Source organism: Corapipo altera, unplaced genomic scaffold (assembly GCF_003945725.1).
Source record: "Corapipo altera isolate COAL_440 unplaced genomic scaffold, ASM394572v1 61167, whole genome shotgun sequence".
In the NCBI taxonomy this organism is placed as follows: domain Eukaryota; kingdom Metazoa; phylum Chordata; class Aves; order Passeriformes; family Pipridae; genus Corapipo; species Corapipo altera.
Window position 1 is genome coordinate 2,285,958 of NW_020884949.1, and position 13,755 is coordinate 2,299,712.

The following is a 13,755-nucleotide window of genomic DNA, read 5'->3' on the forward strand; positions in this document are numbered from 1 at the left end:
ACCATCCAGCTGTGTTTACCGTCTAAAAGACTCAAACCAGATTTGCACTGAAAACCTCCTCCAGGGATACTGGAGGTCTGGAAATGATGAAGCTAGCCATGCAGGCATGATTGCTGAGCTCATAAAGCTTTTGTTGCCCAAACTACATTGCAAAATGAAGAAAATGCATATATTTGATATATTTACACTAGCGTATATATAAAGATTATCTTTTTTTTGATTCCTAGAAAGAATAATTTGCGAGTTTAAATATTGTTTAGCTATCCAGTGTTCTGATTATAGATAAAGTAACCTTGAACAAATAAAATTTCAGAATAGAAGGGAGAGCCTTTGGCAACATTGCTTCTCAGGTGCACTCAAGACACGTTTGCCTTCTTTAGGAGTGCACAGGTGATTCCCCAGTTCTGATACCTCGTAGGTCAGAGCAAACTGGAGATGATCTTAAATTACTTGAGTTTATAGCCTCTTGCTCACCCAACTCCCAGTGGAGTTCATTAACGAAATGAGCCAACTGTTTTGTGTGTGAATTTTCTTTTAACCCACAAAATCTGTGGCCAAGGGTTTGCAGTCTGCAAGTTTCTGCACGATTCTGAACAAAGGTTCTGCAACATTGTTTAGAAACTCTTGAACTTATGGTGGTATTTAATGAGTGTTTCTGAGAACACCATGTCATTTTATAGGCTGAGATACAGGAGTTTATATTATTCCAATGGAAGTTTTGTATTGTCACTGTTTTTTTCCGTTTATTTTAATGTTTCTTCAAGTTTATTCAGTCATATACTACTAACAGAAGAGACTTTGCAACATTTATTTGTATTCTTATCAGCAGAGGGAGAAGTGAAGCAGAAAAAACACCTTTTTGTTTTAATACACATTTCCTTAAGTAGCATTTGTTCTTCTTTCTTCTTCCTTTAAAGCATTATATGACATTATCTGCTTAATTGTCACTGTTTTATTTCTTTCCAAGTTATTCTATGCAGTATTGTTTGCATATGTATTATACAGTAACTTCAAAATGGCTTAAAGTGGTTGTTTTAAATTCCTGGTTATGTGAAATTGAACATTGAAAAGCAGGGGAAATTTTTGGAATTGTGTAAACTAAATTTATGCTTTTGTTTCCCTGAAGTTTCAGACCCAGAGCTTACGTCTCTCAGACCTGCACAGAAAGTCTCAGCTATGGAGAGGGATAGTTAGTGTTACCTTAATAGAAGGTCGTGAACTTAAGGCGATGGATGCAAATGGACTAAGTGATCCGTATGTGAAGTTCCGAATGGGGCATCAGAAGTACAAAAGCAAGGTAATTTTAGCTGTGACTGAAAATGTTTTTGAAATGCTTCATTCCTGTTTGGGGTTTTTTACCTTGTATGACTCTTAGTAGTGATGGAGATATATCACTGTAATAATCAGTTGCCAGAGCACCTGGAGCTTTGTTTGGATGTTTCTTTTTATTTCATTATAAACAAAAGTAATACTAGATGGGGGAAAATGTAGCACTGAAAAATTTGGGTGTACCAAAGGGCACACCTGATATTCTGTACAGACTGTGTTGGCTTTTATTTCTTGCAGGAGTCATTCATGAGAGGGGAGAGATGCAGAGTGATTGTGACAACTACTTTCCAGGCTTGATGCTGGTTGCTTCTTGGATCCTTTGCATTGTCTTATCCTCAAATCATGTCATGCTTATATTCTCACTTTTCTCTTTGTGTCCTTACAGCAAGTTTCATTAAAGTTTTCTTTATGTATGAACTTCACAGGTAGAGAGGATTGATCAGGGAGACAATTAATGTGGAAACTTTCTTGGCTTTCTTGCTATTATTTTTTTTATTCCCCTGGTCCCTTCCTTTTTTGAAAATTGCTGTTTATGGAAGATGCTTGGACCACCATGACCTTCCTCTCTCAACGGCAATGATGACCGCTGTGGTTTTCACAGCCAGACGAGGGAGAAATTGAAGAAGAAGCCAGGAACATTTAGTTGCTGTATTTGCAGAGCTCTGAGCCTGCATTAGTGCCTCTTAATCTGAAATTAGAAGAAATCAAATTTCATGCTTTTGTGAATAAAAAATTTTCATAATCCTCTATGAATTTTCAAGCCAGTAGAACTGGTGGGTGTAAGAAGTAGTGTTTCCTTAATAGGGAAGGTACTAGGCTGTTTCTTGCTCAGGACATGTGTGACTACTGTGAATACTGTTTTTGCATTTTGATAGAAAAATCTGTAAGCTTTTCGTTCTGCGCAGTGTGGTCAGAAGTACATGGACTGAAATCCATTGAAGTCAGAAGTAACCAGACTGAAAATGATTGAGAAAGCTGCTTTCATCTGGGTTTTAAATGAAAGGAAGTAAAATACAGTTTTGGAAAAAAAAAATTTATTCCATACAAAGTAAACCATAGTATTGTAGTTCTCCCAGTATTACTGGAGCTAGGGTAAAAGGACGTGATAAAATTGTTTGTTTAAGTACAGTCACCATCTACTTGTCATTGCAAGTGCTTTGTTTTCTTTTGGGCTCAGGGACACAACTTTACAGCTAACTGTCACTTAAGAGAGGACATAATTATTCTACAGAGAAATGGCTCCATTCCCAGGGCAAATCGTTTGTTCAGGAGGCTTTTGAAGGTGGACAGGTTGCAGGATTTTGGAGGTTGCTGTTAAGTCAGAGAGGCATGAGAGCACTGGCCAGTAGTCTTTTCCTAATTATACTATTTTTTAATTCTCCCTGCTTGAGATACTGATACTGCAGACAGAAAAAAACTTCCTGAACAGAGTCTAAAGATGAAATTTACAGTTCAAGAAAGTGTGTGCCTACACTATGCAATATGACTTTCTTTTTTGATCTCCTTTCAGATTGTGCCAAAAACTTTGAATCCTCAGTGGAGGGAGCAGTTTGACTTTCATCTCTATGAAGAACGAGGTGGAATTATTGATATTACAGTGTGGGACAAAGATGCTGGCAAAAAGGATGATTTTATTGGCAGGTTTGTGCAATTCCAGCCTTCTTGTTCCCTGGGCTCATTAAAATGAGCCTTGCTGTTGAAACTATTTCTTATGACCATTTGGTCTTGCTTTTGTTGTGTGGTTTGTTTTTTTTAAAGTTCGGGGAGAATTTTCTGCAATATCCCAGTACAGTTTGCTGCATTGATGTAATTCTTTACTTTGATGATGTAAAATAATTTTTACTGACCAGTAGATGGCAGCTTTTACCAATTAATAGATTGAGGTTTTCAAAAATAAAAATCCCCCGTGTAGCGCAATTACCAAGATGCAGGAGGTTCCATACAGCAACATACAGTTTGGAGGAGAAATAACTCTTTTGACTTGTAATAGATGCATAAGACCAAATTTATGTATCAATCCATTTGGTAAATGAAAATAGAGTATTGAAAGACTGCACATATCTTTTGGGGCAAATAAATAAGATCATTCACCTAATTTATATTCAGGAAAAGTGAATTTGTCTTAGAGTTCAAGAAATAGTATGTATTTGTGTGGCTATGCTCCATTTCAAAGAGTAGGAAGTGGCATTAACTGGTAGCTAATTGGGAAAAAACTGTTTGAGCTTTTAGATTCTATGAAGTAGCTGCTATTTGGAAAGCTCAGATGTTTTTTACATCATACTTTCGTTGATATCATACAGTCATTATAATAGGATTAATAATTATTAATCCTAGATATTTTGGTTGTTTGTAAGAGTATTGGTTGTAGGTGCTTTCACTAGGGCATTGGTAGTGTTAACTAGCAAGAATACTTTTTTTTTGGTGATTAAAATCAGGAATGGAAATCCCACAGACCAAACCATGTATTTTTGTTGTCAGTATGGCAATGTTTCTACTGACCTTTTCCTCCCTCATGTTCCATTTAAGGTAATGGCTTTCTTTATCAAATTAGGTGAGCTGAATAATATTCTGTGTTTACTTCTTACTATAAATTCTGCAAACTCAAAATATGTACAGAGTCTGTGGCAAGCAAACAACTTTAATATCGACAAAAGCACTTTTCAAAAATACACACAGTAGGATTTTATTTTATATGATGAAACGCCATGACATATATGGTAGCAGTAACTGTTTTTCTGAACTAGTGTAATCATTTAGTCCTATGTTGACATATTATATACCTTGGGAAATTATTCCTATTTTCTTCATTATTTTACCCTCTTATCTGAAAGATGGTGAAGCTTTCATGTGTGATTTTTCATAACATCATCATCCAAGCCGTACTTGCTGAAATCTTGCTGCTCTTGATTTTTGTAACCTCTCTGTCAGTGTATGTATAGTCCCTCTTAAGCTTGTCCTTTCAGATACTCTCTCATTTCACCTTCTGTTGGTACCTTATCTCTGGATAATGCAACCTGCAAACAAATTCCTTCCCATGAAGATTTCCATTGAAAACCGTCATTTGTCAAGCTCAGTCTGAATACAAAAATAGGTCTTAATATTTCCCCTCCCTGATATTCTTTTCTGGTCATTGTGGATAAAAATCACCAACACCTGACAGCTCCACTTAACACTGACTTCTCTTTCCCAGTTTCTCTTTTAAAGGCTGCCTTGAAAAACTGGAAATACCTTGGTGCACACATTATGACTTGCTCTTTGTGTGCGTGTGTTATGGTGAGTGTAGGTTAATTTTTAAAAGCATGGCTGAGTTGTGCTCCATAACTAAGGCTCTATGGCTCTCAAGGCACATGTATATTTTAATTCACATTCCAGAAGAAGTGATAATGAGGCTGTGGGAGGGAAACAAAAGACTTCATGGTAGCATTCTAGCATTGGTCAAGAATGGAGGGTAATTCCTTTCACCTGCTTGCTTGAATAATGTGCATGCAGCAGCTGTAATATTATATAAGAATATTTCTATTAAATGCAAATGAAAACAATTGTTTCTTGAAGATGTCCTGCCTGGCCAAAGAATAGTTAGGGAAAAGGCACATTTGATTGAATAGATCCTATTCATTGAGGGAAAGAACAAACCAAATTGAGAAAACAGAAGAAAAGGTTTCCCAGGTGGAAGGTTGAAGGGCCAAATTCCAGGATCTTCAGGAAAATAGCCCAGGAGACCTGTGTTTTTACTCTACTGAGCTCAGTTACCTGCAAATTCTATTCCAAATAAGAATGCCATAAACTCTCCTGGAATAATACCGTTTCAGCTGCACTTTTGTGAAATAGAAGAAGTAGGGAGTCAGGGAAATAGACATCTGTGGGCCTTGTATATCGTTGTACTTGTTAGGCTAGAGCATGGTAAGGACCAGATGAAAGCTGGGATTGTGACACAGTGGCAACAGCATGTGTGCTCAGATTGCGAGGGCTTGGGTTTGCTATACATTTCTGAGGGTGAGAAGATGCAGGAAAAATGTTCAAGAAGGCTGAAGACATGGAATTGAGATTCTGGTTTTGGGGTGACGTAACAGGAGGACAGAAGTGGAAGGGGTGGCTTGTAAGAGGGAGGAAGATGTTAAGAGGGTGGAAGTAATGGCATTTCATCCTAGTTGAGAAAAGGAGAAGAGAACGTCTGTCGCATAAGTAGCATAAAACTCTGTCTTCATCTTGATGCCAACGCACGTTCAAAATGGCGGTTCCTGAAATGGAATGCTAACGGGTTGATTTCCATTCTTAACTTGGAGCACTACAGGTTTATAAAATTCATTTGAGTTTCAGCTGTGTGCATTCTCCATGGGAGTTCAAAGGCTGTAGCACCTTGTGAACTTCCATCTTAGAATATTCTAAAAAAATCCCCAGACCCTGGAACCAATTCAGTGTTTATTTCGAGATTTCAAAATCCTGAGAAAAGACCTCATTCAAAAGCCTTGAGGAAAATATATTTCCAATCATGTGCTGATTTGTATGAGAACACATTGGTCTTGTCACAACTGAGCTTCATGTTACAGAAGCGAAATACTGGCATTCTTCTGAATATAATTTTTTTAAAAAACAACGAGCATTCCAGGACCAAGTACATGAGGTCGAGAAGTTCTTTTTATGGAAAGCACCAGGAACTAAAGCCACACAACATTCAAATAAGCGTGTAGACTTGCATAAACAGTATTACTTGTTGTTTCAACTGGTAAGTAGAAATACATATGTATGTGTATATATATTGTACAGTCTGAGTACATTTAATATTCACATCTTTTTGCTATGAACAAGTAATTTATGTTCTGTATCAAGTCAATATGCTCCTATGATTAAAAACATACACTGCAGTAAGGTTGTGTAGGTAATATTAAGATCAAAATGAAGGTGAAGTGATTTTAATTGTCATGTAATTATTTAAATTCCTTATCATTTGTGTTAAGGCGATTCTGACTGTCGCCTTTACGATAATCAGTTAATAAATCCTCATGATTGTTACACCTTTGTGCGTAGCAGTAATCTGAACAAATTGGCTGCTGACAGCTGCAATAAATTGCCAAGAATGAGTGCTGTCAGAGAACAAGTTGTTTCTGTGAACATACCGGATAAGTAGATCCCATGTCATGCAGTTTTATTCAGCTGAAGTTATTTGCAATCCAGTGCAGCAGGATTTATAACATTATTTATTGGTATGAAAAAATACATATTCATCTTTAAAATTACATTGACTTTTGCTCTTATTTTGTGCAAATTAAGAAAAAAAGACCCTTGTGTATAGTATGTTCATTAAGGCTATGTATTAATTTTATCTGTAGCAAACTGAAATTTCCCATAAACTCTCTAAATATTGTCATGAAAATTCAGATTTATTTAGTGACCATCCGTATAATGGATGTTATGAAATACAAAAGTTAAAATATTGAAAATTAAGTATTTAGGTTTTCAGTACCTAATTTGCTATGTCTTGTCTGTTTAGTCTTTTCTCAGTTACAAAGGTATAGAGTTGTGGATGTACAAATACCATAGGCTTTTGGTTGTACATAAATACAGCCAATATGCAACTATGATTCTGTGATTAATCTGAAAGCACTGGGATACGCTATCAAAGTTCTAAACTAAAGTGAGATTTTATTTTAAAAATATAAAATTATAATATTTATGGTTTGAGGGTTTTTTTCCCACTGAAATTTGCATAATTTCACTATGGGAGACTGAGCATTATCATAGAGAACTGAGTGATGCTGTAAAGCTGTGTATGGATACTCCAACATGTATATAAAGTTGGGTGAAAGGCACACTAAATATGCTACTGCAAGTGTTTCTTCCCAGATTTTTTTCTAGAGATCTTGTGGAGACTGTGATAAAATACCAGCAATTTTCCTTTTTTAAATATTGTTACCTGAGAAAAAGGTTTTGAACAGTATTTGTGAAAGTCCATGGTAATTTTGAAATTGCCAAATCTTGGCAGTTTTCTCTATTTTTTAAAACTCTGTAGGCAAGATGACTTCCTCTGGAATTGGAGAGAGTGCTTTATTATGCCAGTCTTTCAGAAATGTTTTTCACATGGTAGTTTGAAAATTCTGCACGTTGAAGTAACGTTGGAAGGATGTATTGTATTAAAAATGTAAACATAGTGGTCAATACGCTGTTGTAATTTGAGATTTGAACTCTGTGTGCATGTGAATTACACAGCAATTCTGTGCAAACATAGACAAGCACACAACCAACAGCCTGTCTGTATAATTGTTTGTTGATTATACTACAGTTAAATTATTGCAGATGCATTTCTCGATGTAAAATAAAGATTTTGCCTGAAGCATTAAAATCTAAAAATGCTACTACCAGGCCTGCCCTTGAAAAATCCTAGGATGTGCTGAACCATCTCCATTTCTGATTGTTGTTAAAAGGAGCTAGATGTAAATACTGCATCTCAAAATCTGACCTTCAGGTATTCCACACCTTAACTAGTCCTATCTCTGCACATCTTTACTAATGCAGAGGCACTTCTGTTCTGTTAGAAGGCCAAAAAAAATTTCAGTTTTGGTTCACAAATCTTCAGTAACTTTCTTTTACTGGATACTTTATTATTTAAAACTCTTACTGACATTTGTTATTGACACATTCTATTGCGAAACTGATAGTATTCCCCAATGTATTCTGAAATACAGAATGCTGCATACAGGCTGGACTGTTTATGGATCCTGCTTCTGACCCTATGTCTTCCTGCATATGGAAATTTACAACTTGAAGAGTGGCAAAATAAGAGGAAGAGAGAAGGAATGGGTACTTAGACATGAAGAGCATGACAGTGTGTAGAAAGTGGTGAAGGGTGCAAGATAGGCTTTTGTGAGGATTTCTGAAGGGCACAGATTGCAGCTGTGAAAAACCTCCTACAAAAGTTCTTGGACCGACTAGTGAGGGAAGAACCATATAGGGAGACATAATGTTAATCAAAAAAATAGGCTCATTTAGCAGATGAAAGTGTTAATTTTGTTGCAAAGAAATTGCATTGGTGACAGCACTACCAGTCTGTAGTGTATGGCTGTGCCATAGGGACAACTAGGAAATACCACATCATAAACCCATTTTTAAGTAATATTTTCTACCTGTGCAATTTCAAAAGTAAATCTGTAGTTTTATAATGAAGAACTGTGCTTACAAAGAAGCTAATCTATCATTTCAAAGTTGAAATTTTTGTGGCACGGACTGTATTTCTTTTAGTAAGCAATAAACACTTATTCGGTATTCAGGAATTGCTTGGTGACTGGTGAGATTGTCCTGTATTTTGTGTATTTCTGTAGACATGACTTACTTACCCAAAACTGCAGGGCTCTTTCCTACATTCCAGGTGTTGCTACATGGCAAATGAGAGCATTGTTATCCATGTCTTGCTGAGGTCTGTCGTCCCAGCTTCCCTGGGGTCCGCTCCAGCTTCCCCTGCTCACCACCATTCTTGTCCTCAGTCAATGTCCTATTTAGCTGAGTTACACTCTCCAATTCCTTTGGGAGCTTTCCTGGTTTTCAGTCTATCACCTCTATTGAACACCTCTCACAAGCATCGTGTGAAGTCCATTATTTTATTTCATTTTCATTATCTTTACAGTTAAAAATGTCACACTCTGATTCTTCCAAGAAGTTCACATTACTGCAGTCAACACTGAGTATTTCTGAGATGTGTCATTTTCTGTCAGTGCTTTGCAGAATTTTCCCTCTCCTTTTGTTCCTTGGTTTTATTGGAACATTTTACTCTGCTCATAAAGGATGTGGAGTCTCACTAATTGTAGCAGTTCATGCCTCGCTGCTTCTGATGTGTGTCCAGCTCAGTTCTAATTGTGGAATCATACAGTTTCCTCTCCTTGGCATCCTTTGGAGCAGCATAGACCTGGATCACAGTGGAGTTAAAAGGCTGTGTTCCTGAACAAGTCATGATGGTAATTAAGTTGCCTGGTTTGTAGCCAAGTGGTGCTTTTCTGTCCCTAACACTTAGGATTGTGCCAGTTCCTCTTTTATGCTTTATTTTGTCATGTGAGAAAATGATCTCACTATCTGCTGTCTCTCACTTGCCTGGCCACCTGGCTTTTAAGAGGCCTTCTATGTCATGTTGCTACCTTTGTAATTCATTCATTAGCAAGGATATTTCACCAGGGTGCCAACGCAGTCTTACATTCCAGGTTCTGTTAGAACTAGAGAGGGGAGGTGATTTTTACCTGTTAGACATGCTGATAATAAAATACTACATATAGTTCTGCCTTCCACACTTTAAAAAGGATGCAGGAGAATTTCACTGGATCAGAAAAGTTACAAAAAGTCATTTGAGGGCTGCAGGAGATATGTTCCTAGGAAATGTATAGGGAGCAGAAGATGTTTAGCATATCAAAAGGAAGATGAAGAAGATATATGATTATAGCGTATGAGTACCTTCACTAGAAGAAAACATGAAACACTAAAGGCTTTTTCAACTGGGTAAAGAAAGGCATAAAAAGAACCAAAGGCCAGATATATTCAAATTAAAAATAAATCTGAAATATATTTCTGAAAGTTTAGACGATTAACACACTGAACACAGTTTCAGACAAGTGGTAGATTCCCCTTGAACCTTCAAATTTTCCTCCATGGGAGCTGTACCCTGTTTCTGAGCAATTTGTATCTGTATCTATAATAACTCTGGCACACAACCGTGATGCATTTGCATGGTTTTTCTCCCCTCTGATCTCTCAAGGCCTGAAAATCCAAATATACATGGTGCCTGGGAATGTTCACATGCAGAACTGATGGGGGGGAGCATGCTCCTAATGCCTCTTTCTGAGGGGTCAGCCAGCCACGGTGGTGGTTCTAGTGCCCCAGTCCAACACTTGTAGTGCTGCCAAGGGATCATACAGCATGGAAGATGCAGAAATATTCAAACTGCCCTAAAAACTACAGTTCTCTCTATGATTTGATTTATAGCCATACTTGGAAATCTGTCTATGGAGTTAATGGCAAATTTTTTGCTGTAATTCTTCAGGCTGATCTCCTTACAGGTGGTGAACTCTTTTCTTTCAGCAGCATCATGTAAGTAATAATTCGTTAAGAAACTGGATTGTCTGAAGTTACTACTGTCTTGTGCTCTCAGTGTGACAGCTGCTGGTCATATGAAACTTATGGCCTTCTCAAAGTGGCTGTAATTTTTCATGGTCCTCAATTTGAGAAAATGAGACAAAAATTTCTCACTCACTCTGCACCACTTTCTGGTAACATTCAAGTTCACCTTCATCCTCAAAGCATCTTTGTTCTCCATGGAAACAGTTGTGGGTGACAAATGTCTTTTAAGAGAACATCTTAACTGATATAAGTCAGCATTGCTAAAGCTTTAAAGATTGGAATACTTGTATATACTGTCAGTAAAATGTAAAGGAGCATTGTCGACTTCAACTTTCCAAAGTTATTTACATTTGGAAAATTGATATTTTCCAAACAGGTTCTTATCTTTAGAAGTATTTTATTAACTTCAGTCCTTCTAAGGAAATGCAATAGAAAAAGGAGTATTGTGGTTTTCCTATTGGTGTCTGTCAAAGTTATTCTAGGACAGGGTTAGTGTTTAGGTAATGCCTTAATAAAACCAGACTTCCTTTGCTTTTTTTGGTCCCATACAAAGATCTGGTGAGGACAAAGTAGATTTTGTTTTTTATTTTGTATTTTAGGAAAATTTGGCATAAGAGCAAACAAAGTTGATTTTTTATCATGAAAAATTCAACTACTAATGGGAGAAAATTGCAATTTCTCCTATAGTGTCTGTAAATTGTGAAGTCTTATCATTTGTCTGAAATGCATGTGTTGTAGATGCACTCACGTTATGCTGGATGCTCCTTGAGCCTTGGCACCTTTGAATTAGACACATGCGAGCTTCATACCCTGTAAGGCCAGGATTGAGAGGACCTGGCGGAGAGTGAGAAATATGCTTTCACCTGACTGTGTACGCACAGAGACATTCTTAACCTGGACTTCTATAAAGTGCAGTGGTGACACTCCTTAATGGAATAACTCTAGATTTTTATCAAATTATCTGAGAACTCTTCAGAGGATATTTTCCCTTTAAAATGATTAAGGCTTGCACTGGAAAAAAAGTTTCCAGAGCATTTCCTACTGTTTGTATGATTTTAGGAAATAACAAGCTGGTGATGGACTGTTCATGGAGATTTATCAAGCAGTCGATAGAGACATGCTTCTCAGGTAATTTGTTCTGCTATTAGGAGTATTTCATAGCTGTAGGAAAGCAGCATAGATAAAATTGAATTGTCAGTTGCTTCTTTTAGCCTAAATAATGATGTTGCAAAAGTCTTGTAACTTCAGGAATTGGAGAAATTGTGTCTGTAACTCTGATGTAAACCCTGAAATTTAACACTCATTGCATTTTTCTGGTGAATGTAGGTGGGTTTTTCTCCAGAGGGGTTAGTTATTGTTGCCTATTTTTAAGTGAGGACTGGATTATTTCTGCATTACTAGTATCATAATGACTTTCTGATTCTTTTACTGACTTTGAGTTTAGACTGATTCTTTAAATGATTATTGGTTGGAGTCTCAATATTGTTGCTGAGCCCTACTTTTGAGGGATATCTGTTTTGAAATAAATTATCAAAGAATATTTACAACCAGGAGTATTTTAACCTCCTTGAGCTTTGAATGCTTGATTACAATATTTTTTATCTTAAGGAGGGCTTTATATTTCTCCCTGCATCATAAACAAGAATAGGACAGTCTATGTACATATGCAAAACTTGTATTGACCACCAACCTGCATTGACAGCAATAGCTTTTTTTTTCCTTACTGTTGTTAATTTAATTTCTCACTTCTTATTATCTGAAAGGTTCAAAATAGAAGGTAAACATTAAGCTCAGAATGCTGCATAAGTTAGAAATTTTTTCATTGTAAGATAATTCAACCTTATTACCATATGAGCTTTGCAGTAGTTTAGGCAGCTGCACAACAGACAGTAAATGTTTTTAAAATAATAAAAGACAGTTTTCCTGTAGCAAATCTAATCTGCCTATGATAGCAGAATGCTCATTTTATGAGGCTGCATTTATTCTCATAATTGACTGTTTCTTGTCCTTAAATGGCTATTTATTCATGTCTACCACCTTTTTCTCAGTTTATTGACCCTGTGGTGACCACATTATTTTTTCTTCAAAATCAATTGACATTTTATTAAAAGAGTTTGCTAGATGTTTAGTTTAGTGAGTTAGTGGCAAATAGTACATGTCACATGGCAGCTTGTCACATTAAATAATCAGAGGTGAAAGGAGAATATTCAGAGGCTAAAGTAGATGTAGAATATACACATTTATTTTATTTCAGTATTGTTACTGTTTTTAGAATAATGACTTTTGGCGAAACTCATCTTGGGATGCTGTAAGTATTCCAAATAGTGCTTTTTCACAGAAATTTCTGTGCAATGCCAGCTGGCATTACATTGACATGGACACTGAATTTCTATACACACTCAGAGTGGCAGTCTAGGAAAGTTGAAACTTGTGCGTTATACAAATTAAAATATTAAAACTTCTAAGCTGTACACTAATTACTTACCCTAAGGTATAACTGTTTTATTTAAAAGGTTATGGTCAGCTCTTTGATAGCAGTGATACTGTTTTTCTTTCCATGCTTTGCCTTGTATTTCTAAAGACGTTGCGAAGCTATTTCTGCTGTCTGGAATATATAGAGTCATTCTTCATTAGTTCAGTGTATGGTACAGCCAGAGTTATTCAGAAAGGGATCAAGCAGGGCGGATTGACTTCAGCCACTCTGCGCAGTTATAAGCAGTCCCTGCTCATTACAAAGTGAGACATCTTATTATATACGGGGTTGTGGCATCAGATTTTATCCTGGCTGCCTGCACGAAGCTTTGACCCTGAGCCACACACAGCTTACTGCAAGAGAGCTGAGCTTTTCAGGTAGTGCTCAAGTTGAATTTTTCTATGCTCAGTCATCTTAATGCCATCACAGTTAAATCCACACAGATTTTCTTTTTTTTTTTAAGAAAAGATTTTTACTATTGTTAGATGAACAGTATCAAAAATGTTCACATCAAAACTTATGTTTTTTCTTTATACCAGAGACTTAATTAAAAGTAAAATTTCCATCTGAAGATGAATTTTTTGAAATTCTCTTTGTATTTGAGTAAGGCCTGTTAGCTAATCTTATCTCTAGTGTCTGTACATTCTTTTTAATATTTATTGTTCACTTCAAAACAGGTTGTGTAGCCTTAAGCTAAAAAAAAGGTCAAAAAAGCAGCATGGATTAAAGCTGAAGATAAATTTAGAATTTTTTCCAGAAGCTAGGAGGGAATTTCTACTTACTCGGGTTTTTTGTCCATTTGAATGCAGGTAAGCCAATGTGCTCTTGTTTGATGTAAGGAAAACCACATGCTGATGCAG

At 36.5% G+C, this 13,755-nt stretch overlaps 1 protein-coding gene across 12 annotated transcripts in view; it reads left to right on the forward strand.

Moving 5' to 3' along the window:
* The window catches only part of MCTP1 (multiple C2 and transmembrane domain containing 1), a 185,627-nt gene that overhangs the window by 57,016 nt on the left and 114,856 nt on the right, over nt 1-13,755 (forward strand). For 10 of the 12 annotated variants that reach the window (XR_003530831.1, XM_027662940.1, XM_027662942.1 and 7 more), the window contains 3 exons: nt 1,127-1,297; nt 2,840-2,970; nt 13,573-13,704. Coding sequence is in view for 11 of the 12 variants with exons in the window: in XM_027662940.1 (XP_027518741.1) it covers nt 1,127-1,297; nt 2,840-2,970; nt 13,573-13,704 (434 nt within the window). In the remaining variant the exon portion in view is untranslated. The remainder of the gene's footprint in view (nt 1-1,126; nt 1,298-2,839; nt 2,971-13,572; nt 13,705-13,755) is intronic. The other 2 variants (XM_027662943.1, XM_027662944.1) reach the window with 1 other exon arrangement.